The 25,690-nt window shown below is 45.1% G+C and overlaps 1 protein-coding gene across 9 annotated transcripts in view; it reads left to right on the forward strand.

Annotated features, from left to right (window-relative positions):
- usp34 (ubiquitin specific peptidase 34) overlaps nucleotides 1–25,690 on the forward strand; it is a 446,082-nt gene that overhangs the window by 387,869 nt on the left and 32,523 nt on the right. For 5 of the 9 annotated variants that reach the window (XM_072507779.1, XM_072507783.1, XM_072507784.1 and 2 more), the window contains exons 69-74: nucleotides 1,248–1,326; nucleotides 6,698–6,824; nucleotides 7,360–7,467; nucleotides 9,390–9,494; nucleotides 9,609–9,733; nucleotides 21,695–21,818. In XM_072507779.1, the coding sequence (XP_072363880.1) occupies nucleotides 1,248–1,326; nucleotides 6,698–6,824; nucleotides 7,360–7,467; nucleotides 9,390–9,494; nucleotides 9,609–9,733; nucleotides 21,695–21,818 (668 nt within the window). Of the gene's footprint in view, nucleotides 1–1,247; nucleotides 1,327–6,697; nucleotides 6,840–7,359; nucleotides 7,468–9,389; nucleotides 9,495–9,608; nucleotides 9,734–21,694; nucleotides 21,819–25,690 lie in introns of all 9 variants that reach the window. The other 4 variants (XM_072507777.1, XM_072507780.1, XM_072507781.1 and 1 more) reach the window with 1 other exon arrangement.

Here is a 25,690-nt window from a genome sequence, read left to right on the forward strand (position 1 = left end):
GTCGGTCTACACCCTTCAGCATATTTCCATTGAGTATAAACTCCTATTTTCTTTTCTCCCAAAATATGTTTTTCTACCCTTCCCCATGTTAAATTATACTTGCCACAAGTTTGTCTGTTCCACTATTTGAAGACTCTTCTCATTTGCTAAGCTCCGTACTCAAGAAATACCTGACTACCACAACTGTTTCCTAATGATCAGAAACTTCCTATCCATCTTCATTTCCTTATATCTTACCATCTGATTTTTTTTCTAACTTGTTTCTTGATGTGTTATTGCAGGTCTTTTGAAAATCACTTGTATGAAACATTGATTGCACTTCCTTTATCTGCTTAGTGTCATGTGGGAGTACCTTTAAGAAATGGGTGTTTATAAATGGGTGTGTATATAAATATCTGTAGTGAGAGTACCTTTAAGAAATGGGTGTTTACTACTGCAGTGATATCAGAGAGCGGGTGGAGCTGGGCTGTCTGTCATCTTTTTATTTTCGTTTTAGGCCATTTGCTGCAGGGTGTGTTTTAGTTTCATTTTCAGAGCTGGATAGCTGCAGTCACAGCCAGAAGGTGTATGAGTCTCTCTGTAATCTCAAGACTGTAAATCGATCCTGGTGATTTAAAACTAATAACAGTAGTGACTTTAACCTGATGTGCTTCGAGTAAAAGATGTTTTAAGTCTTATGGATGTTAAAAGGAAAGCTTAAAGAATTACTTAGTGTTGTATTCTTTGGGGGTTGTATTTGAATTAATGGTTGCTAAGATGGTCACTGTTTTAAAAATGTTAACTTGAGTTCATAGAATAAACATTGTTTTGCTTTAAAAAATACTTTTCCATTTCTGCTCTACCACACCTGTAGAGTGGGCCGTGTGCTCCCCATACCACAATCTAGTAAAAGTTGTGGGTCAGGTGAACTCCATGATACACTTTGGGGTTCTCTAAACCTTGGCCCATAACACCAGTCAAAGAAAAGTTTAAATTAGCCAAGCATGTCTGACCAATCTGTGCTATTTTCCCTTGATAAACTCATGCCTCAAGTATTTACTATTTTAACTTTAATGATTCAGAGGGTTTGTCCATTATCAATGTTATGTGAGGAAATGGATGGTGATCAAGTGGAACTCTGCATATATTGTGATCTTATTAGTGATTGATATTACAAGATGCTAACAGAAAAGTAAGCCATCAGTTGTGATGTCTGCACTTTGTAAATTGTGACATTCCATGAAAAGTGTTTGATTTTATTATTGCAGTGCCTTCAGAATTCTTCTAGAAACTGATGAAGACAGGCTGCTAGTTGTTTTCAATCGGGGACTGATTTTGATGACTGAGGTATAGTAAATTGATTGGCTCTTTCTTACTTATTGTATTATATCTCTGTGCGAGACATTTGCCTTGAGTTAATCGTTACTGCCCACCCCATCTTCGGTAGGCAAAAGGATGGACACTCTATCAGGCTTCAGCCTTGGTCCAAACATGGACAAAAGAGTTGAGTTCTGAGAGGAGGTGAGAGTGGCTGCATTTAGCATCGAAGCAACACTTGACCAAGTGAGGCATCAAGGAGCCCCATTAATTAATTAATTAATCTGGAATGTCAAGCTGTTCTCAGTATTTTTGACGTGCCCTTAAGATGGTGGTGGTGAACCGCTGCAGTCCATGAGGTGTTGGTGCACTCATAGTGCTGTTAACATAGAACATTACAGCGCAGTACAGGCCCTTCGGCCCTCAATGTTACGCCGACCTGTGAAACCACTCTAAAGCCCATCTACACTATTCCCTTATCGTCCATATGTCTATCCAATGACCATTTGAATGCCCTTAGTGTTGGCGAGTCCACTACTGTTGCAGGAAGGGCATTCCACGCCCTTACTACTCTCTGAGTAAAGAACCTACCTCTGACATCTGTCCTATTTCTATCTCCCCTCAATTTAAAGCTATGTCCCCTCGTGCTAGACATCACCATCCGAGGAAAAAGGCTCTCACTGTCCACCCTATCTAATCCTGTGATCATCTTGTATGCCTCAAATAAGTCACCTCTTAACCTTCTCTCTGACGAAAACAGCCTCAAGTCCCTCAGCCTTCCCTCCATACCAGGCTACATTCTGGTAAATCTCCTCTGCACCCTTTCCAATGCTTCCACATCCTTCCTATAATGCGGCGACCAGAATTGCACGCAATACTCCAAATGCGGCCGCACCAGAGTTTTGTACAGCTGCAACATGACCTCATGGCTCCAAAGCTCAATCCCTCTACCAATAAAAGCTAACACACCGTACGCCTTCTTAACTACCCTCTCAACCTGGGTGGCAACTTTCAGGGATCTGACCTGTACATGGACACCGAGATCTCTCTGCTCATCCACACTACCAAGAATCTTACCATTAGCCCAGTACTCTGTCTTCCTGTTATTCCTTCCAAAATGAATCACCTCACACTTTTCTGCATTAAACTCCATTTGCCACCTCTAGCCCAGCGCTGCAGCTTATCTATGTCCCTCTGTAACTTGTAACATCCTTCCACACAGTCCACAACTCCACCGACTTTAGTGTCATCTGCAAATTTACTCACCCATCCTTCTACGCCCTCCTCCAGGTCATTTATAAAAATGACAAACAGCAGTGGCCTCAAAACAGATCCTTGTGGTACACTACTAGTAACTGGACTCCAGTCTAAACATTTCCCATCAACCACCACCCTTTGTCTTCTTCCAGCTAGCCAATTTCTGATCCAAACTGCTAAATCACCCTGAATCCCAAACCTCCATATTTTCTGCAGTAGCCTACCGTGGGGAACCTTATCAAACGCTTTACTGAAATCCATATACCCCACATCAACTGTTTTACCCTCATCCACCTGTTTGGTCGCCTTCTCAAAGAACTCAATAAGGTTTGTGAGGCACGACCTACCCTTCACAAAACCGTGTTGACTATCTCTAATCAAATTATTCCTTTCCAGGTGATTATACATCCTATCTCTTATAAACCTTTCCAAGACTTTGCCCACAACAGAAGTAAGGCTCACTGGTCTATAGTTACCGGGGTTGTCTCTACTCCCCTTCTTGAACAAGGGGACAACATTTGCTATCCTCCAGTCTTCTGGCACTATTCCTGTCGACAAAGATGACTTAAAGATCAAAGCCAAAGGCTCAGCAATCTCCTCCCTAGCTTCCCAGAGAGTCCTAGGATAAGGATTCCCTTAAGAAGGGAGTTCCTGGTTTTTGACACCGGAACAGTGAGGAAACTGACGTAATTCTGAGTCAGGGTGTGAAGCTTGGAAGAGAACTTGCCAGTTGTGGTGTCCCCATGTGTCTGCTGCCCTTGTCCTTCTAGGTGGTAGCAATTGCGGGTTTGGAAGTTGCTGCTGAAGGAGGTTTGGTGAGTTGCTGAAGTGCATCTTGTAAATGGTACACACTTTTGCCACTATGCACTGGTAGGGTGCATCAAGCGGGCTGCTTTGTCCTGGATGGTATTGAGCTTCTTGAGTATTGGTTGGAGCTTCATTCTTCCAGGCAATTGGAGAATATCCTATTCCGAATTGGCGTTGTAGGTGATGGACATGATCTGGAGAGTCAGGAGGTGAGTTACTTGCTACAGAATTCCCAGCCTCTGACCTGCCCTTTGCTACAGTATTTATATGGCTGGTTCAGTTGATTTTCTAAAATATGATATGCAACAGTATATCGATTTTGGGGTATTCAGTGATGTTAATGCTGTTAATTATCAAGAAGAGGCGGTGACCGTCTGGCATTTAAGTGGTGCCGATGTTACTTCCACTAATCTGTCCAAGCCTGAAGATTGTTCAGGTCTTGCTGAATACAAGCACAGAATATGCCAATATCTGAGAAATTGCAAAATAAAGTGAACACTGTAATCATAAGAAAACATCCCCATGCCTGACATGTTGGAGGGAAAGTCATTGATAGAACAGCTGAAGATAGTTTCACCTAGAGTACTATCTTGGAAGTCTTCTGCAGCAAGGTGCTGCAGCTGAGATGGTTGGAATCTTAACCAGAACTATCCTCCTTTCTGCTAAGTATGATTCTAACCAATGGAGAGATTCTCATCAATTTCGATTTTGCTAAGGCTCCTTGATGTCCCACTTGGCCAAAAGCTGCCTTGAAGTCCAGGACAGTTAGTATGGAACCATGTGCCCCGGCATAAACCAAACTGAACATCGGTGAGCAGGTTATTGGTGTAAGTGCAGCCGATAGCACTGTCAGTCGCTGAAGGGGCTGGGTCTTTGCTGTAATCTGCCATTTCTTGACTTCACTTGGAATGAATCAAGTTGGCTGAAGGTGGCATCGGTGATATTGGGAACCTCAAGAGGAGGCCACAATGGATCCACTCTGCACTTCTAGCTGAAGATGGTTGTAAATATTCCATACTGGGCTTTTAAACTGAAGTACTGGACCTCCATTGAGGATAGGGATGTTTGTGGAGCCTCCTGCTCTGGTTAATTATTTAATTGTCCACCACAATTCATGACTGGATGTAGCATGACTGCAGAGAATTGATCGGATTGTTTGGATGTGTTATTGCTTGGCTCTGTCTATTGTGTATTGCTTCTGATGTTCAGCATGCATGTGCTGTAGCTTCACCAGGTTTGCACCTCATTGCTTAGGTATCTTGGTACTGCTCTCCTGCACTTCCTATTGAACTAGGGTTGATCCCTTGGCTTGATAATAATGGTAGAGTGAGGGATATACCAGGCCATGCAATTACAGATTGTGGTTGGATACAATTCTGCTGCTGGTAGTGGCCCACAGCACTTCATGAATGCCCAAGTTTGAGTTGTTAGATCTGCTTTGAATCTATCTCATTTAGTATGGTGGTAGTGGCCCTGAGGAGGAGGCTCCGCAAACATCTTCATTCTGACTGATGGCGGAGCCCAGCACGTCAGTGCAAAAGACGAGGCTGAAACATTTGTAACCATCTTCTTGAGCCAGAAGTGTTAAGTGGATGATCCATCTGTCTTCTCATGAGGTCCCAGCATCACAGATGTCGGTCTTCAACCATTTCAATTCACTCCACACGATACCACAAAACAGATAAAGGCACTGGATATATATAGCAACGGCTAAAAGCATGAGTCTGACAATCTCCAAGTTATCATACTGAAGATCTGTGCTCCAGAACAGGCTGAGCCCCTAATCAAATTGTTCCAGTGCAGCTTAAACACAGGCATCTATCCAACAGTGTAGAAATCTGCCCAGATGTGTCCTGCCCACAAAAAGCAGGATTGTTCAACCTGTCCAGTTACTGCCGCAGAGGCCTACTCTGAATTGTCAGCCAAGAAATGGAAGGTGCCATTGACAGTGCTACCGAGCGGCATTCACTCCGGAATAACCTGCTCATCGCTTAGTTTGGATTCTGCCGGGGCCATTGTTATAACCTTGGTCTAAACATGAATTCCAAAAATCATAGGAAATAACTACCTTTGACATCAAGCTAACCTTTTTGACTGTGTGTGCCACCAATAAGTTAATTTGAAGTTGGTGGGAATCAGGAGGAAAACCTTTCACTGGTTGGAGTCATACAAAGGAAGATAGTTTTGATTGTTGGAGGCCAATCATTTCTCCCTGGGATATTACTGTTGGAGTTCCCTAGGGTAGTGTCCTAGGCCTAACCATCTTCAGCTGCATTATCATTGACCTTCCCTCCACCACAAAGGTAAACATACAAGTTGGTGATTGCACAGTATTCAGCTCCACTTGCAACTCCTCAGATACTGACGCAGTTCATATCCAGGTGGAGCAAAACCTGGGACAACATTCAGGCTTGAACTGATAGATAACAAGTAATATTGTGCCCCACTACTGCAGACAATGATCATCTCCAACAAGAGAGAACCTAACCATCTACTCATGGCATTCAACGCTATTACAATTTCTGAATTTCCCACCATCAACATCCTGGGGTCACATTGAAGAGAAACTGAACCGGACCCAGCAAACAAATAGTGTGGCTACAAGAATAAGTCTGAGGCTGGAAATTCTGCAGAGAGTATCTCAACTCCTGATTTCCCAAAGTCTGTCCACCTTCTACAAGGCATAAGTGATGGAATACTCTCCACTTACCTGGAGGAGTGCAGGGGGAGATTGTGACTTGGTGATAAATTCAATGGACGAATAATCTAGCGGCCCGTGCTAATGCACTGAGAACATGGCAGCTGGTGAATTAAAATTCAATCAAAAAAATCTAGAATATAAAGCTGGTCTCTGTACAGGTCACCATAACAACCATCAGAGATTGTTGTAGAAACTTTTCTGGTTCACTAATATTCTTTAGGAAAGGAAATCTGATATCCTTATCTGATCCACATGTGACTCCAGTCATATGGTTGACTTTTAACTGAAATGGCCCAACAAGCCACTCAGTTCAAGGACAGTTAGGACTGAGCAACAAATGCTGGCTTTGCTAGCGATGCCCACATCCTATTAAATTTTTTAAAGTATATTGTTGCCATGCCTTAAACATTAATTCCTTCCACAGTGGCATTAGTGTGTACCATCTAGAAGATGTACTACAGCAACTCTGCAAGGTTCATTCGACCTTTCAAATCCATGACATTGTAATACAAATATTGCACTACCTGCATTTGTGGAATCCAGTCTGCTTTTATGTAATTGTATGATGTTGACCTTGATTCTTTTGATATCAAGAAATTGGAAAAACATAGTGCTCAAAGTTTTTTAATTTTTCAGTCTTTTAATACCTTACACATGATGTACCATGAGGCTACAGCTTGCCATGTGACTGGGGACTTGGTGGAACTTCTCTCTATTTTCCTGTCTGTTCTGAAATCAACTCGTCCATATTTGCAACGGAAAGGTTCGTTCAATTTTGGTGGGTTTTTTTTGGAGTGACATTAATTTTCTCTGCACTTTTGTAAATGAATCTTAGCAAGTTAGTTAATGCAGGTTAATGTTTTTGCTGGCTTAGTTTGGATGTAGTCTCTCTTGATCTTTTTACTGTGTGAGTTGGAGGTGCAAGATTTATTAATGATATCCTCAGGCACTTGTTCAGAAACAATATTTGGAGTGTGGAGACTTCCTAATTAGAAATGCCTTTAAGAACATGTTAAATTTTCACTGTTATAATATTTGCAGCTCATATAAGATGTCTATACTAACACAATAGAATATCGTTTTGTACAAGGATACACATCTAAAGCTTTCCATTTTGTATCTGTGTATATTATCATTTTTTCTTTGATTTCAGGGGGTTTGTGGTGTGTTTAAATATCTCTAGTTTATTTTGGTGGTAGAATTTGTTAAGTAGTTTGTTATCTCTGCTATACAATATAGTATGTTTAGTGTTGGCTTCTTTATTTCAGATTCATTATGTTTTAACATTACATTTACAGATGTTAAGCAAGCCTTGATCCAGTGGCAGGAAAGAATTGAATTTGCTCACAAGCTTCTCACGTTATTGAATTCCTATAGCCCTCCAGAACTTCGAAATGCCTGTATAGGTAATACCATTAGATTATACCTCAGCTGCAATTAACTAAGTTCACATTGGAATCTATGATTCACCTGGGTTGACTAGTTTCACACTTAATATTTTGCTGTTGTTGGTTGGCAACTTGGTGTTGGGGGTTAACTTTGTAATGTGGAATTTGAGTCCAGCTGGACTAGATGAGCAATTCTTTACTGGTCAGAGGGTCCTGCGTGAAATAACTTTGATCAATTTCACTTCCATTTTTCCTCCACATCATAAAAGCAGAGTTCATCACAATTTAGCATTTATCATTCAGACACAATCTTGGTTGGTGCAGGAAATGAAGGGGGATAAAGCTTTTTGAATGGCCTTCTGAAATTGTGGCTAAAACATTTGTTGCCCACTTAGAAGTTTAACTTGATATAATGTTGTGTCTTTTGTGATTATCTTTGATCTGGAAGCAGTAATGAAAATAATAATTTATTTAACATGTCTAGGGAATTTGTAATTTTTAAGAATGTTTGAAAAGGACTTAGTTTGGATCAGTTGTAAAGGGATCACTTGCAATTTTCTTAAATTAAAAAAATCTACTCCATGTGACCTGGTGACCCTTGAAGTGGAAGCATTATCAACAGGAAATAAGTCAGACAAGAGGCTGTGTGGCAGACACACAGGAGAGCTACAAGCAGGAGAGCTGGTGGATGAAGGAGATCAGCACACCAATGCAGGAGCTCTTGGGAGTAAATTTTGTTACTTCTGTTTGCGTTTTCCATGTGGAGATGTAGCACCTTTAAAAAGAGGTGTGTTCCAAACCCTAATAAGGTTGTCCAGTATGTTATTTCTGATTCAGATTTGGTTATATTTTCAATAGCCTTGAGAAAAGCAGGAAAAGGGAAAATCTGTAATGTGGATTCAGGTGTATTACTGATGTAGAGCGTTGTAACACTCGCACTAATTCTGAAACTGTCCACGGTCTAGTTTGTGAAGCCTTTCGGCTCTATGACAGTGAGTGAATCTGTCCACTGCTGCAAGCATTGTACCAAACTGTTGCAGAACATTGGCTTATACCCACAATTCACCATTCAATGAGTTCCAGGTCTCAACTTAGCTCCCAATAGAAAAGCTGAGTAACTTTTTTGCAACTTGTGGAGACAGTACAAAAAGGAAACAAGAGGTGTATCCATCTGGGTCGTACTCACTGACCGATTAGAAGGCCTCTGCAGCAGCAATTGAAAATTGGCAAACGGATGGTGTATTTCATACAACTATAATGTAGAATTGTGGAAGGACAAAATATAAATTATGAATACATTTTTTCTGTTTTATTTACACTTTTAAAAACTTTTTCCATTGTACACATTGAAAAGTCTTAACACTTTAATGATGCGTCTATTGCTCTATCCATCTTCCAAAAGATTTACTAACATATTTATCCTGATTAGGATGTTAATGGCAATCCAAACGTAAGGTGGTTCGCATGTGGGATTGATCTGATGTGAAATTAATTGAGAATGTCGGAAATTTATTTTTTTATTAGAACTGATGAATATGAGAGAGGAGTGCACACTTGAACTAAAACCTGAATCTTCAGGCAGATGCTCAGATTTTAGTCAAGTAGTTAAAAACACAGGACAACTCATTAAAGCTGTATGGTACACGTTTTTGGAAGACGTGTCAAGAGAGATACAGTATTTCCTGGAAAAGTTTGAAGAAAATTAGCAATTTTTGGCTGGCCACTTTATTGCATTCAATACCAGAAGAATTACAATTCAAGTAGGTGTTTTTATGCTTAACATCTGCATCTCAACAAAACTTATGACTGCAGTAGTCTGCACTTTCAAATCAACCCATAACAGTGAAAACAGCTGAAGTTTGTCAAAGGTGTGGGATTTGATATTGTCTGTTAAATGTTTCTTTCTCAGCAAGTTAAAGAAGATTGTTATTGCTTTCTAGATGTATTAAAAGAACTTGTCCTCCTGAGTCCTCATGATTTCCTTCATACTTTGGTACCGTTCCTTCAGCACAATCATTGCACTTGCCACCATAGTAGTATACCAAGTAAGTTCAACCTTTGTGCAATTAACCAGCAGATAGTAAAAGCATTGAATCTCATCCTCGGTTTTGAAGATTCTGTTTCATTCTTCTTCTTTTATTTTTAAACTCACTCTCCAGTGTCTTTAGGGCCCTACTTCCCGTGCCGTGAGAACATAAAGTTAATGGGTGGAAAAAACAATATCCGTCCTCCTCGTCCAGAACTCAATATGTGCCTCTTACCCACAATGGTGGAAACTAGTAAGGTATGTAAAGATCTATGTAGGTATTCTATGCAGCATAGGGTTTATAAATGTACTTTTTCTAAAGTCAGAGTTATGAAAAATGAATGCTTTTTGTCGAGCTAGATTCAGGGTTGAATTTCATGGGCTCTACTTTCCAGTTTGCTGCTGCTAGTGAGTGTTCCAAATTGAGATGATAGCAATGCTATCAACCCATGAAAGTAATTTTTGATAGCAACTCCAAGATATATGCAGGTACAGCCAATGAGGATGCCTACATGCTGGCTGGTTGAACATTCAGTCCACCAATTTATGATTCATCCATAGAATCCCGACAATGCAGAAAGAAGCAGGTCATTCGGCCATCTTGTCTGCACTGACCCCCTGAAAGAGCACCCTAGGGCCACTCCCCCATCCTATCCCCATAACCACACCTAACCTGCACATCCTTGGATGGCAGGGGTAATTTAGCATGGCCAATCCACCTAACATGCGCATTTTTGGACTGTGGGAGGAAGGAGGCAACCCACGCAGACACGGGGAGAATGTGCAAACTCTACACAAGTGTTGCCCATGGTCAGATTTGAACCTTGCGCTGGGAGGCAGCAGCGCTAACTACTGTGCCACCTTGTCAGTCATGGGCAGAAAGTATGCCTGATAATCATTATAAAAATTGCAGATTAAATAGTGCTTTGTGAAAAGGATGGTTTATAGCAAGATGGTTTGAGATAATTTTAGCTTTTTTCATCCAACACAATGTTGTATTTGTATGATTGCATTTTTATAGCGGAGTGCAGCATGGTCTATTTATTCCCTAGCCTTGTGTAACTATATTTTTTTCACAACCTACCTAATTGCTGCCTTCAACATCTTGGAAACAATTTCCTTCATTTCTATAATCTAAGCATTAATGTGTCACTTCTAGGCTTTTTTTTGTCCCAAAACCTGCCAGTTCGTTTTTCAATCCTCAATCCTTTGTTCTTAACGTTCCATCTGGCAGCTTACAAAGTAATTTGTTTTTGCTTGTTCATGGGGCGTGGGTGTCATTAGCAAGGACAGCATACATTGCTTAGCACGAATTGCCCTTGAGAATTGATGGTGAGCCATCACCATGGACTGCTGCATGTGTTGCAGGTAAATCCACAGTGTTGTTAGGGAGCAAGTTCCAGGATTTTTTTTTTTTTTATAAAATATTTTATTGAAAATTTTTGGTCAACCAACACAGTACATTGTGCATCCTTTACACAATATTATAACAACACAAATAACAATGACCTATTTTATAAACAGAAAATGAATAAATAATAAATAACAAAAATGAAAACTAACCCTAATTGGCAACTGCCTTATCACAGGTAACACTCTCCAAAAATATAATTTAACAGTCCAATATATAATTATCTGTAGCAACGACCTATACATATTACACAGTATATATTAACAACCCTGAGAGTCCTTCTGGTTCCTCCTCCCCCCCCCCCCCCCCCCCCATATCCTGGGCTGCTGCTGCTGCCTTCTTTTTTCCATTCCATCTATCTTTCTGCGAGGTATTCGACGAACGGTTGCCACCGCCTGGTGAACCCTTGAGCCGACCCCCTTAGAACGAACTTAATCCGCTCTAGCTTTATAAACCCTGCCATGTCATTTATCCAGGTCTCCACCCCCGGGGGCTTGGCTTCTTTCCACATTAGCAATATCCTGCGCCGGGCTACTAGGGACGCAAAGGCCAAAACATCGGCCTCTCTCGCCTCCTGCACTCCCGGCTCTTGTGCAACCCCAAATATAGCCAACCCCCAGCTTGGTTCGACCCGGACCCCCACTACTTTTGAAAGCACCTTTGTCACCCCCATCCAAAACCCCTGTAGTGCCGGGCATGACCAAAACATATGGGTATGATTCGCTGGGCTTCTCGAGCACCTCGCACACCTATCCTCCACCCCAAAAAATTTACTGAGCCGTGCTCCAGTCATATGCGCCCTGTGTAATACCTTAAACTGAATCAGGCTTAGCCTGGCACACGAGGACGACGAGTTTACCCTGCTTAGGGCATCTGCCCACAGCCCCTCCTCGATCTCCTCCCCCAGCTCTTCTTCCCATTTCCCTTTTAGTTCATCTACCATAGTCTCCCCTTCGTCCCTCATTTCCCTATATATATCTGACACCTTACCATCCCCCACCCATGTCTTTGAGATCACTCTGTCCTGCACCTCTTGTGTCGGGAGCTGCGGGAATTCCCTCACCTGTTGCCTCGCAAAAGCCCTCAGTTCCATATACCTGAATTCATTCCCTTGGGGCAACCCATATTTCTCGGTCAGCGCTCCCAGACTCGCGAACTTCCATCCACAGACAGATCTTTCAGTTGCGTTATTCCTGCTCTTTGCCACATTCCATATCCCCCCGGGGCAAACCTATGGTTGTTTCTTATCGGGGGACCACCCCCCCCCCCCCCCCCCCCCCCCCCCCCCCCCCCCCCCCCAAGGCTCCAGTCTTTCCCCTATGCCGTCTCCACTGTCCCCAAATCTTCAGTGTAGCCAGCCACCACCACCGGGCTTGTGGTGTAGTTCCTCGGTGAGAACGGCAATGGGGCTGTCACCATAGCCTGTAGGCTAGTCCCCCTACAGGACGCCCTCTCTAATCTCTTCCACGCCGCTCCCTCCTCCTCTCCCATCCACTTACTCACCATTGAAATATTAGCGGCCCAATAATACTCACTTAGGCTCGGTAGTGCCAGCCACCCCCCCATCCCTGCTACGCTGGAAGAATCCCTTCCTCACTCTCTGGGTCTTCCCAGCCCACACAAAACCCATGATGCTCTTTTCAATCCTTTTTAAAAAAAAAAAAAGCCTTCGTGATCACCACCGGGAGGCACTGAAACACAAAGAGGAATCTCGGGAGGACCACCATCTTAACCGCCTGCACCCTCCCTGCCAGTGACAGGGATACCATATCCCATCTCTTGAAATCCTCCTCCATTTGTTCCACCAACCGCGTTAAATTTAACCTATGCAATGTGCCCCAATTCTTGGCTATCTGGATCCCCAGGTAACGAAAGTCCCTTGTTACCTTCCTCAACGGTAGGTCCTCTATTTCTCTACTCTGCTCCCCTGGATGCACCACAAACAACTCACTTTTCTCCATGTTCAATTTATACCCTGAAAAATCCCCAAACTCCCCAAGTATCCGCATTATTTCTGGCATCCCCTCCGCCGGGTCTGCCACATATAGTAACAAATCGTCCGCATACAAAGATACCCGGTGTTCTTCTCCTCCTCTAAGTACTCCCCTCCACTTCTTGGAACCCCTCAACGCTATCGCCAGGGGCTCAATCGCCAGTGCAAACAATAATGGGGACAGAGGGCATCCCTGCCTGTCCCTCTATGGAGCCGAAAATATGCAGATCCCCGTCCATTCGTGACCACGCTTGCCATCGGGGCCCTCTACAACAGCTGCACCCATCTAGCATACCCCTCTCCAAAACCAAATCTCCTCAACACCTCCCACAAGTAATCCCACTCCACTCTATCAAATGCTTTCTCGGCATCCATCGCCACTACTATCTCCGTTTCCCCCTCTGGTGGGGGCATCATCATTACCCCTAAGAGCCTCCGTATATTCGTGTTCAGCTGTCTCCCCTTCACAAACCCAGTTTGGTCCTCGTGGACCACCCCCGGGACACATTCCTCTATTCTCATTGCCATTACCTTGGCCAGGATCTTGGCATCTACATTTAGGAGGGAAATAGGTCTATAGGACCCGCATTGTAGCGGGTCCTTTTCCTTCTTTAAGAGAAGCGATATCGTTGCTTCAGACATAGTCGGGGGCAGTGTCCCCTTTCCTTTGCCTCATTAAAGGTCCTCGTCAATACCGGGGCGAGCAAGTCCACATATTTTCTATAGAACTCGACTGGGAATCCATCCGGTCCCGGGGCCTTTCCCGCCTGCATGCTCCTAATTCCTTTCACCACTTCTTCTACCTCGATCTGTGCTCCCAGTCCCACCCTTTCCTGCTCTTCCACCTTGGGAAATTCCAGCCGATCCAAAAAGCCCATCATTGACGACTTCCGGGTGCGGCGATGACCAGCTGAGTCGCACGTTTCGGCAGCTCCCGGTAAAACGGACTTTTGGGCTCTTGATAGGAGGCCCAACGGCAATTTTGACGGCTAAAAACACTGTGCGGTAAACCAGAAGGGAATCCCCCCTGGATACGGATGAAAAAAGGAGGAGAAAGTGGCCGGATTGCAGTGGATCCTTTAGAACAGCGGCAAGGAAGGCAAGCAAAAACCAAGATGGCGTCGGAAGGTGGCAGTTTAACATGGGGCCCTGAACAACAAGAGTTCTTGAAATGCTGTGTGGAAGAGCTCAAAAAGGAAATGAAGAAAGAGCTGTTGGCCCCGATACCACAGGCGATCGAAGGGCTAAAGGAGGAACAAAAGACCCAGGAGCGGGAGCTTTGGGTCGTGAAGGCAAAGGCAGCCGAGAATGAGGACGACATACAGGGCCTGGTGGTGAAGACGGAGACGCAGGAGGCACATCAGAAACGATGTGTGGAAAGGTTGGAGGCACTGGAGAACAACGCAAGGAGGAACAACCTGAGGATTCTTGGTCTTCCTGAAGGTGCGGAGTGAGCGGACGTCGGGGCATATGTGAGCACGATGCTTCACTCGTTAATGGGAGCGGAGGCCCCAGCGGGTCCGTTGGAGGTGGAGGGAGCATACCGAGTGATGGCGCGAGGACCGAGAGCAGGAGAAATTCCCAGAGCCATAGTGGTGAGATTCCTCCGTTTTAAGGATAGAGAAATGGTCCTTAGATGGGCAAAGAAAACTCGGAGCAGTAAATGGGAGAACGCGGTGATCCGCGTTTATCAAGACTGGAGTGCGGAGGTGGCGAGAAGGAGGGCGAGCTTTAATCGGGCCAAGGCTGTGCTTCATAAAAAGAAGATAAAATTTGGAATGCTGCAACCGGCAAGACTGTGGGTCACATTGTGGGAGACACCACTACTTTGAGACGGCGGATGAAGCTTGGACTTTTATTGTGGAAGAAAAACTGGAATGAGCGGGTTATTAAAAAGAACGTTTGAACAAAGTGGTGGGGCGAATGTGGGGGGTTAAAAAGGGGGGAAAGAGGAGTTTTATGTACTAATCCTGCGATGTGGTAACTTTTCTCGCTTCCACAGGTGTGATGGGGGGAGATGGGGAGGTGGAGGAGATGGGGCGTTGGCCATTGGGGGCGGGGCCAAGGGAGAAGCGCGGGCTTGGTTCCCGCGCTATGATAATCATGGCGGGAATAGAGAAGCAGGAAGGAGGGGGCGTCGCACGTGCGAGCCGAGGTCACGGGGGGAAGCCGAGGTCGGCCAGAGTTTGCTGACTTCTGGGAGCAACATGGGGGGAGTAATTACGCTAGCGGGGGATCTAGCGGGGCGGGGGTGGGAGGGGGGAATTACTGGGTTGCTGCTGCTGGGGAGAGGGGGGAGCTGGTATGGGAGGGGATGGGTGGGGGGGCACCGCCTGGGGGAGATACAGCTGCGTGGCAACCGGGTGAGGAGCTGGAAAAAGGGGATGGCTAATCGACAGGGGGGGGGGGGGTAGGAAGCCCCCCAACCCGGCTGATCACGTGGAACGTGAGAGGGCTGAACGGGCCGATAAAGAGGGCACGGGTACTCGCACACCTTAAGAAACTTAAGGCAGATGTGGTTATGTTACAGGAAACGCACCTGAAACTGATAGACCAGGTTAGGCTACGCAAAGGATGGGTGGGGCAGGTGTTCCATTCGGGGCTAGATGCGGAAAACAGGGGGGTGGCTATATTAGTGGGGAAGCGGGTAATGTTCGAGGCAAAGACTATAGTGGCGGATAACAGGGGCAGATACGTGATGGTGAGTGACAAACTACAGGGGGAGACGGTGGTTTTGGTAAACGTATATGCCCCGAACTGGGATGATGCCAATTTTATGAGGCGGATGCTAGGACGCATTCCGGACCTAGAGATGGGAAAGCTGATAATGGGGGGAGATTTTAATACGGTGTTGGAACCTGGGCTGGATAGGTCGAAGTCCAGGACTGTGAGGAGGCCGGCAGCAGCCAAGGTACTTAAAGATTTTATGGAGCAGATGGGAGGTGTAGACCCGTGGAGATTTAGCAGACCTAGGAGTAAGGAGTTCTCGTTTTTCTCCTATGTCCATAAAGTCTACTCGCGAATAGACTTTTTTGTGCTGGGAAGGGCATTGATCCCGAAGGTGAGGGGAACGGAGTATGCGGCTATAGCCATTTTGGATCACGCTCCACACTGGGTAGACTTGGAGATAGGGGAGGAAACAGGAGGGCGCCCACCCTGGAGAATAGACATGGGACTAATGGCAGATGAGGGGGGGTGTCTAAGGGTGAGGGGGTGCATTGAAAAGTACTTGGAACTCAATGATAATGGGGAGGTCCAGGTGGGAGTGGTCTGGGAGGCGTTGAAGGCGGTGGTTAGAGGGGAGCTGATATCAGTAAGGGCACATAAAGGGAAGCACGAGAGTAAGGAACGGGAGCGGTTGCTGCAAGAACTTTTGAGGGTGGACAGACAATATGCGGAAGCACCGGAGGAGGGACTGTACAGGGAAAGGCAAAGGCTACATGTAGAATTTGACTTGCTGACTACGGGCACTGCAGAGGCACAATGGAGGAAGGCACAGGGTGTACAGTACGAATATGGGGAGAAGGCGAGCAGGTTGCTGGCACACCAATTGAGGAAAAGGGGAGCAGCGAGGGAAATAGGGGGAGTGAGGGATGAGGAAAGAGAGATGGAGCGGGGAACGGAGAGAGTGAATGGAGTGTTCAAGACATTTTATAAAAAATTATATGAAGCTCAACCCCCGGATGGGAGGGAGAGAATGATGGGCTTCTTGGATCGGCTGGAATTTCCCAAGGTGGAAGACCAGGAAAGGGTGGGACTGGGAGCACAGATCGAGGTAGAAGAAGTGGTGAAAGGAATTAGGAGCATGCAGGCGGGAAAGGCCCCGAGACCGGATGGATTCCCAGTCGAATTCTATAGAAAATATGTGGACTTGCTCGCCCCGGTATTGACGAGGACCTTTAATGAGGCACAGGAAAGGGGACAACTGCCCCCGACTATGTCTGAAGCAACGATATCGCTTCTCTTAAAGAAGGAAAAGGACCCGCTACAATGCGGGTCCTATAGACCTATTTCCCTCCTAAATGTAGATGCCAAGATCCTGGCCAAGGTAATGGCAATGAGAATAGAGGAATGTGTCCCGGGGGTGGTCCACGAGGACCAAACTGGGTTTGTGAAGGGGAGACAGCTGAACACAAACATACGGAGGCTGTTAGGGGTAATGATGATGGCCCCACCAGAGGGGGAAACGGAGATAGTAGTGGCGATGGATGCCGAGAAAGCATTTGATAGAGTGGAGTGGGATTATTTGTGGGAGGTGTTGAGGAGATTTGGTTTTGGAGAGGGGTATGTTAGATGGGTGCAGCTGTTGTATAGGGCCCCGATGGCGAGCGTGGTCACGAATGGACGGGGATCTGCATATTTTCGGCTCCATAGAGGGACAAGGCAGGGATGCCCTCTGTCCCCATTATTGTTTGCACTGGCGATTGAGCCCCTGGCGATAGCGTTGAGGGGTTCCAAAAAGTGGAGGAGAGTACTTAGAGGAGGAGAAGAACACCGGGTATCTTTGTATGCGGACGATTTGCTACTATACGTGGCAGACCCGGCGGAGGGGATGCCAGAAATAATGCGGATACTTGGGGAGTTTGGGGATTTTTCAGGGTATAAATTGAACATGGGGAAAAGTGAGTTGTTTGTGGTGCATCCAGGGGAGCAGAGTAGAGAAATAGAGGACCTACCGTTGAGGAAGGTAACAAGGGACTTTCGTTACCTGGGGATCCAGATAGCCAAGAACTGGGGCACATTGCATAGGTTAAATTTAACGCGGTTGGTGGAACAAATGGAGGAGGATTTCAAGAGATGGGATATGGCATCCCTGTCACTGGCAGGGAGGGTGCAGGCGGTTAAGATGGTGGTCCTCCCGAGATTCCTCTTTGTGTTTCAGTGCCTCCCGGTGGTGATCACGAAGGCTTTTTTTAAAAGGATTGAAAAGAGCATCATGGGTTTTGTGTGGGCCGGGAAGACCCCGAGAGTGAGGAAGGGATTCTTACAGCGTAGCAGGGAGGGGGGGGGGGCTGGCACTACCGAGCCTAAGTGAGTATTATTGGGCCGCTAATATTTCAATGGTGAGTAAGTGGATGGGAGAGGAGGAGGGAGCAGCGTGGAAGAGATTAGAGAGGGCGTCCTGTAGGGGGACTAGCCTACAGGCTATGGTGACAGCCCCATTGCCGTTCTCACCGAGGAACTACACCACAAGCCCGGTGGTGGTGGCTACACTGAAGATTTGGGGACAGTGGAGACGGCATAGGGGAAAGACTGGAGCCTGGGGAGGAGGAACCAGAAGGACTCTCAGGGTTGTTAATATATACTGTATAATATGTATAGGTCGTTGCGACAGATAATTATATATTGGACTGTTAAATTATATTTTTGGAGAGTGTTACTTGTGATAAGGCAGTTGCCAATTTGGGTTAGTTTTCATTTTTGTAATTTATTATTTATTCATTTTTTGTTTATAAAATAGGTCATTGTTATTTGTGTTGTTATAATATTGTGTAAAGGATGCACAATGTACTGTGTTGGTTGACCAAAAATTTTCAATAAAATACTTATAAAAACAAAAAGCCCATCATTCTCTCCCTCCCATCCGGGGGTTGAGCTTCATATAATTTTTTATAAAATGTCTTGAACACTCCATTCACTCTCTCCGCTCCCCGCTCCATCTCTCCTTCCTCATCCCTCACTCCCCCTATTTCCCTCACTGCTCCCCTTTTCCTCAATTGGTGTGCCAGCAACCTGCTCGCCTTCTCCCCATATTCGTACTGTACACCCTGTGCCTTCCTCCATTGTGCCTCTGCAGTGCCCGTAGTCAGCAAGTCAAATTCTACATGTAGCCTTTGCCTTTCCCTGTACAGTCCCTCCTCCGGTGCTTCCGCATATTGTCTGTCCACCCTCAAAAGTTCTTGCAGCAACCGCTCCCGTTCCTTACTCTCCTGCTTCCCTTTATGTGCCCTTACTGATATCAGCTCCCCTCTAACCACCGCCTTCAACGCCTCCCAGACCACTCCCACCTGGACCTCCCCATTATCATTGAGTTCCAAGTACTTTTCAATGCACCCCCTCACCCATAGACACACCCCCTCATCTGCCATTAGTCCCATGTCCATTCTCCAGGGTGGGCGCCCTCCTGTTTCCTCCCCTATCTCCAAGTCTACCCAGTGTGGAGCGTGATCCGAAATGGCTATAGCCGTATACTCCGTTCCCCTCACCTTCGGGATCAACGCTCTTCCCAGCACACAAAAGTCTATTCGCGAGTAGACTTTATGGACATAGGAGAAAAACGAGAACTCCTTACTCCTAGGTCTGCTAAATCTCCACGGGTCTACACCTCCCATCTGCTCCATAAAATCTTTAAGTACCTTGGCTGCTGCCGGCCTCCTTCCAGTCCTGGACTTCGACCTATCCAGCCCTGGTTCCAACACCGTATTAAAATCTCCCCCCATTATCAGCTTTCCCATCTCTAGGTCCGGAATGCGTCCTAGCATCCGCCTCATAAAATTGGCATCATCCCAGTTCGGGGCATATACGTTTACCAAAACCACTGTCTCCCCCTGTAGTTTGCCACTCACCATCACGTATCTGCCCCCGTTATCCACCACTATAGTCTTTGCCTCGAACATTACCCGCTTCCCCACTAATATAGCCACCACCCTGTTTTTCGCATCTAGCCCCGAATGGAACACCTGCCCCACCCATCCTTTGCGTAGCCTAACCTGGTCTATCAGTTTCAGGTGCGTTTCCTGTAACATAACCACATCTGCCTTAAGTTTCTTAAGGTGTGCGAGTACCCGTTCAGCCCTCTCACGTTCCACGTGATCAGCCGGGTTGGGGGGCTTCCTACCCCCCCCTTGTCGATTAGCCATCCCCTTTTTCCAGCTCCTCACCCGGTTCCCACGCAGCTGTATCTCCCCCAGGCGGTGCCCCCCCGCCCATCCCCTCCCATACCAGCACCCCCTCTCCCCAGCAGCAGCAATCCAGTGATTCCCCCCTCCCACCACCCCCCTCCCCCGCTAGATCCCCCGCTAGCGTAATTACTCCCCCCATGTTGCTCCCAGAAGTCAGCAAACTGGCCGACCTCGGCTTCCCCCCCCGTGACCTCGGCTCGCACTGTGCGACGCCCCCTCCTTCCTGCTTCTCTATTCCCGCCATGATTATCATTGCGCGGGAACCAAGCCCGCGCTTCTCCCTTGGCCCCGCCCCCAATGGCCAACGCCCCATCTCCTCCACCTCCCCTCCTCCCCCCATCACCACCTGTGGAAGAGAGAAAAGTTACCACATCGCAGGATTAGTACATAAAACTCCGCTTTCCCCCCTTTTTAACCCCCCTCTTCGCCCCCCACATTCGCCCCACCACTTTGTTCAAACGTTCTTTTTAATAACCCGCTCATTCCAGTTTTTCTTCCACAATAAAAGTCCGCGCTTCATCCGCTGTCTCAAAGTAGTGGTGCCTCCCTCGATATGTGACCCACAGTCTTGCCGGTTGCAGCATTCCAAATTTTATCTTCTTTTTATGAAGCACCGCCTTGGCCCGATTAAAGCTCGTCCTCCTTCTCGCCACCTCCGCACTCCAGTCTTGATAAACGCGGATCACCGCGTTCTCCCATTTACTGCTCGAGTTTTCTTTGCCCATCTAAGGACCATTTCTCTATCCTTAAAACGGAGGAATCTCACCACTATGGCTCTGGGAATTTCTCCTGCTCTCGGTCCTCGCGCCATCACTCGGTATGCTCCCTCCACCTCCAGCGGACCCGCCGGGGCCTCCGCTCCCATTAACGAGTGCAGCATCGTGCTCACATATGCCCCGACGTCCGCTCCCTCCGCACCTTCAGGAAGACCAAGAATCCTCAAGTTGTTCCTCCTTGCGTTGTTCTCCAGTGCCTCCAACCTTTCCACATGTCATTTCTGATGTCCCTCATGCATCTCCGTCTTCACCACCAGGCCCTGTATGTCGTCCTCATTCTCGGCTGCCTTTGCCTTCACGACCCGAAGCTCCCGCTCCTGGGTCTTTTGTTCCTCCTTTAGCCCTTCGATCGCCTGTAGTATCGGGGCCAACAGCTCTTTCTTCATTTCCTTTTTGAGCTCTTCCACACAGCATTTCAAGAACTCTTGTTGTTCAGGGCCCCATGTTAAACTGCCACCTTCCGACGCCATCTTGGTTTTTGCTTGCCTTCCTTGCCGCTGTTCTAAAGGATCCACTGCAATCCGGCCACTTTCTCCTTTTTTCATCCGTATCCAGGGGGGATTCCCTTCTCGTTTACCGCACAGTGTTTTTAGCCGCCAAAATTGCCGTTGGGGCTCCTATCAAGAGCCCAAAAGTCCGTTTCACCGGGAGCTGCCGAAACGTGCGACTCAGCTGGTCATCGCCGCACCCGGAAGTCAAGTTCCAGGATTTTGACCAGCACCGACATAGACCTTACAAAGCTGATGCCACTGTAGTATCAAATATTTCTGTCTATTTGTGAAAATTGAGCTTGAGATACCAGCCAAGATTGTAGTTGTAATTTATTTTTGTTCATTGATAACCAAAATGTAAGCTTAAAATATGTTTTAGAAAAATCCAATCTGTACTTCCAAGTGTTAAGTAAATTAGTTCCAATTTTCTCTCCACAAGCAAACATTAACACAGTCAAAGATTTCAAAAATGCCCTCTGATTTTATATCCACTTAGCGATTAAATATTCTTTCTGCTTCACAAAGTATATAAATATTTATATTTAAAGTGTATACTTGTAATTAAACTGGTCTGAGAGGGAAGCATTTATGTGTTGAGTAAAGTCAAAGATGAAATCTTTTTGAATAATGCATGTTTGTCTTGCAGGGGAAAGATGATGTTTATGACCGTGTTCTGCTGGATTACTTCCTTTCTTACCACCAATTCATCCATCTCTTGTGTCGAGTAGCAGTGAACTGTGAAAAATTCACAGAGACCCTAGTGAAATTAAGTATGTACTAAACTGACTTTTAAATGGAAAACATTCATGATTATCGTGGATATATTCATATGCGTTTTCTGGTCTGTGTCCCAAGCAAGTTCGAAAAATTCACCATTTTTCCCAATAAAGTTATATTCTTTTAGTGATTCATTGGTAGGTTCCAGAACTTACCGAATGGAGTTCTAAGATGGTGATAGTGTTTACAATGATTTTTATGACTTGCTAGACCACATTTTGAACAAGTTTTTACGTTACAAAGCAGTTTTATTCAATAGAAATGAAGAAATATGAGTAGGCCATTTTTCACCTCAAGCATATTCCACTATTAAAGCAGATCATGGCTGATCTGATAGTGGCTTTAACTCGACTTGAAGCGCTCTCTATGAGCCAGCGCATTAGAATGCCTATTGTCAGGAAAAATCTATTCAAGAGATCTTTTGTTCGCAGTACCATAAGCTGACTAAATATCAGTATAAATTGAACTTGCTGTTTTTATTTATTTTGACAGCATTGAGTGCTTTGGATGTATGTTATACATGTATATTTACTGTTTTTATCTAATGACTTGTATGATATGTTATACTGGAGGGTGAAGCCAGAGACAAATTTCTACTTTTGCATGGACAATACAGCTCTATTCTATTCTATTACCTGTCTGCCCCACATAACCCTTGATGCCCTTGTAGATCAAAAATCTGTCTAAATTGGTCTTGAATATATTCAATGATCCAGCCTCCACTGTTTTCGAAGATTAATGACCCTTGGAGATATTCCTCCCCATCTCCATCTTAAATGGGAGGGCTATTATTCTGAAACTGTACCCCTAGTTCTAATTTTCCTCATGAGGAAAAATATCCTCTCAGCACCTGCCCTGTCCAGTGCCCTCAGAATTTTATGTTTCAGTAAGATCACTTCTTATTTTTCTAACCAAGTATAGGCCCAACCTTCTCAACCTTTCCTCATGAAATGACCGTTTAAACCCAGGAATCATCCTAGTGAACCCTGTTTGAATACTTCCAATGCAAGTATAATCCATCCTTAAATAAGCAGACCAAAACTGTGCACAGTGCTCTTGTGTCGCCTCATCAACATCCTGTAAAGTTGTAATAAGACAGCCCTACTTTTTACTCCATCCTTTTTGTATTAATGACCGACATTCCACTTGCCTTTCTGATTACTTGCTGGACCTACATGCTAACTTAGATTCATGGAATCGTAGAATGGCTGTATCAGAGAAGGCCGTTTGATGTGTAGTGTCTGTGCTGGCTCTGTGAAGGAACAGCTCATCTTGGGTCACACCTCTGCATTCTCCCTGATGCCCTGCACATTCTTCCTTTTCAGAAAAAAATCCAATTCCCTCATGAATGCCTTGATTGAGCTTGCCTCCACCGTATGTCACGCAGTGCATTTCAGATCCTGACAGCTTGCTGTGTGAATTAAAGTATTTCCTCATACTGCCTTTATTTATTTTGCCAGTTATCTGAAATCTGTGCTTTCTGGTTGACAGTCCTTGCACCATTTCTCCCTATCTACTCGTGTCAAGACCGCTCATGATTTTGATCACCTCCATCAAGTCTCTTCTCGAAGGAAAGCAGTCCCAACTATCCAATTATCTATTTAACTGAAGTTCCTCATCACTGGAACTATTCTCCTGAATCTTTACTGCACCCTCTTTACCACTTTCACATTCTTCCTCAAAGTGTGGTGCCCAGAGCTAGATGCAATACTCTGTTTGAAACCAAGCCAGTGCTTTATAGATCCTTAACATAACTTCCTTGTTTTTATACTTTATGCAGCTACTGATAAAGCCTTGTATGCTGTATGCTTTATGAACCGCATTCTCAACTTGTACTGCCACCTTCAATTAATTATGCATGCATATACCTGTACCCCATTTAGAATTGTACTCTTTGTTTTATATTGTTTCTTTTGCATTCTTTCTACCAAAATGAATCACTTTGCACTTCTCTATTGAACTTCATCCCCCATTCCACCAACCTGTCTATAGCCTTTTGAGGTTTGGCACTATCCACCTAATAATTCACAATACTTCAAAGTTTTGTATTGTGTGCAAATTTTGAAATTGTGCTTCCTACACCAGGGTAAGTTATTAATATTTATCAAGACGAGCAAGGGTCCCAACATTGATCTCTGGAGAACTCCAGTATAAACTTTCATCAAGTCTGAAAAATAACCATGAACCCTTTCTGTTTCCTGGCATTCAGCCATTTCCGTATCCATGTTGCCACTGTTCCATGCTCCCAAATCTGTGCCGCACTTTTATCAAATTTTATGAGTCCATGTACACCACATCAACAGTATCACCCCCATGAACCCATCTATCACCTATCAACCCTCTCTCACTGCATCAAAATGCTTAAGAAGATGAGTAAACAATTTACCCTTAACAAATCTGTGCTGGCTTTCCTCAATTACGATAAATTTGCTCAAATGAGTATTGATTTTAGTCCCGAATTATTGCTTCGCCTACCGCCAAGGTTAAACTGACTGGCCTAGAGTTGCTAGACTTTACTTTGCACCTTTCTTGAACAAGGGTGTAACATTTGCAATTCTCCAGTCATCTGGCATCATCCCTGAATCTAAGAAAGATGGGAAAATTATGGCTAGTAGTTTTGCAATTTTCACTCGTTCTTGGCTCAATAGATGGGCAGCACGGTGGCACAGTGGGTTAACCCTGCAGCCTCACGGCGTGGAGGTCCCAGGTTCGATCCCGGCTCTGGGTCACTGTCCGTGTGGAGTTTACACATTCTCCCTGTGTCTGCGTGGGTATCGCCCCCACAACCTTAAGATGTGCAGGCTAGGTGGATTGGCCATGCTAAATTGCCCCTTAATTGGAAAACAAGGGTGCTCTAAATTTTTATTTTTATTTTTAACTTTAAGTACGGATTTGGAGATGCCGGCATTGGACTGGGGTGGGCACAGTAAGAAGTCTTACAACACCAGGTTAAAGTCCAATAGGTTTGTTTCGAACCACTAGCTTTCGGAGCACAGTTCCTTCCTCAGGTGAACTTCAAGTACAAACAGTCTATCCAGTACTTCCTTGTTATCAGTTTTCAACCAAGTGTCTGAACTACCTCCTCTTTCATCATGACCTCTACAACATCTTATTTGGTAAGGGTGGATGCAAAATATTGATATTCATATTCATCGTCTTCATGTGTAAATTACCTTTTTGGTCATGTACACGGATCCCCAGATGCCTCTGCTCGTGCAGCAGTCTGGAGTCTCCCTCTATTTAAATAATCTGCTTTTCTAATTTTCCCGTCAAAGTGGATAACCTCACATTTTCCCATGTTATATTCCAGCTGCCAAACTTCTACCTTCCTTTAACCTATGTTTATTTCTTTGCTCACTGTCCTCACAATTTGATTTCCCACCTTGATACCATCAGCAGATTTGCTGACAATATACTTTGTCCCATGAACCAGGTGATTAGTATAGATCTCTGTGGAACCATAATTAGTTAGTTTGCCAACATCAGAGTAACTCATTTATTCTGACTCTGTTTCCTGTTAGTTACCAATCTTGTATACATACTAATATAGTACCCTGAACACTGTAAACTCTTATCCTGTACAGCAACATTTTATGTGACACTTTATCAAATGCCTTTTTAAAATGCAAATATATTGCATTACTAGTTTGGATGCGATCTTTCCAGAATTTAGGGAATTTTCTAAGATTGCAACAATGCATCTTTTAAGATCCTAGGATGCAGATAGTCAGGTGAGTTCAGCATGACTGCGCTTGAATCAGACCGAGTTTGGCATCAAGGAGCCTTGGAAAATTGGAGACAACAGGAATCAGGGAAAATTCTCCATTGGTTGCAGTCATACCTAGCACAAAGGAAGATGGCTGTG

Source organism: Scyliorhinus torazame, chromosome 1 (assembly GCF_047496885.1).
Source record: "Scyliorhinus torazame isolate Kashiwa2021f chromosome 1, sScyTor2.1, whole genome shotgun sequence".
NCBI classification, from domain to species: domain Eukaryota; kingdom Metazoa; phylum Chordata; class Chondrichthyes; order Carcharhiniformes; family Scyliorhinidae; genus Scyliorhinus; species Scyliorhinus torazame.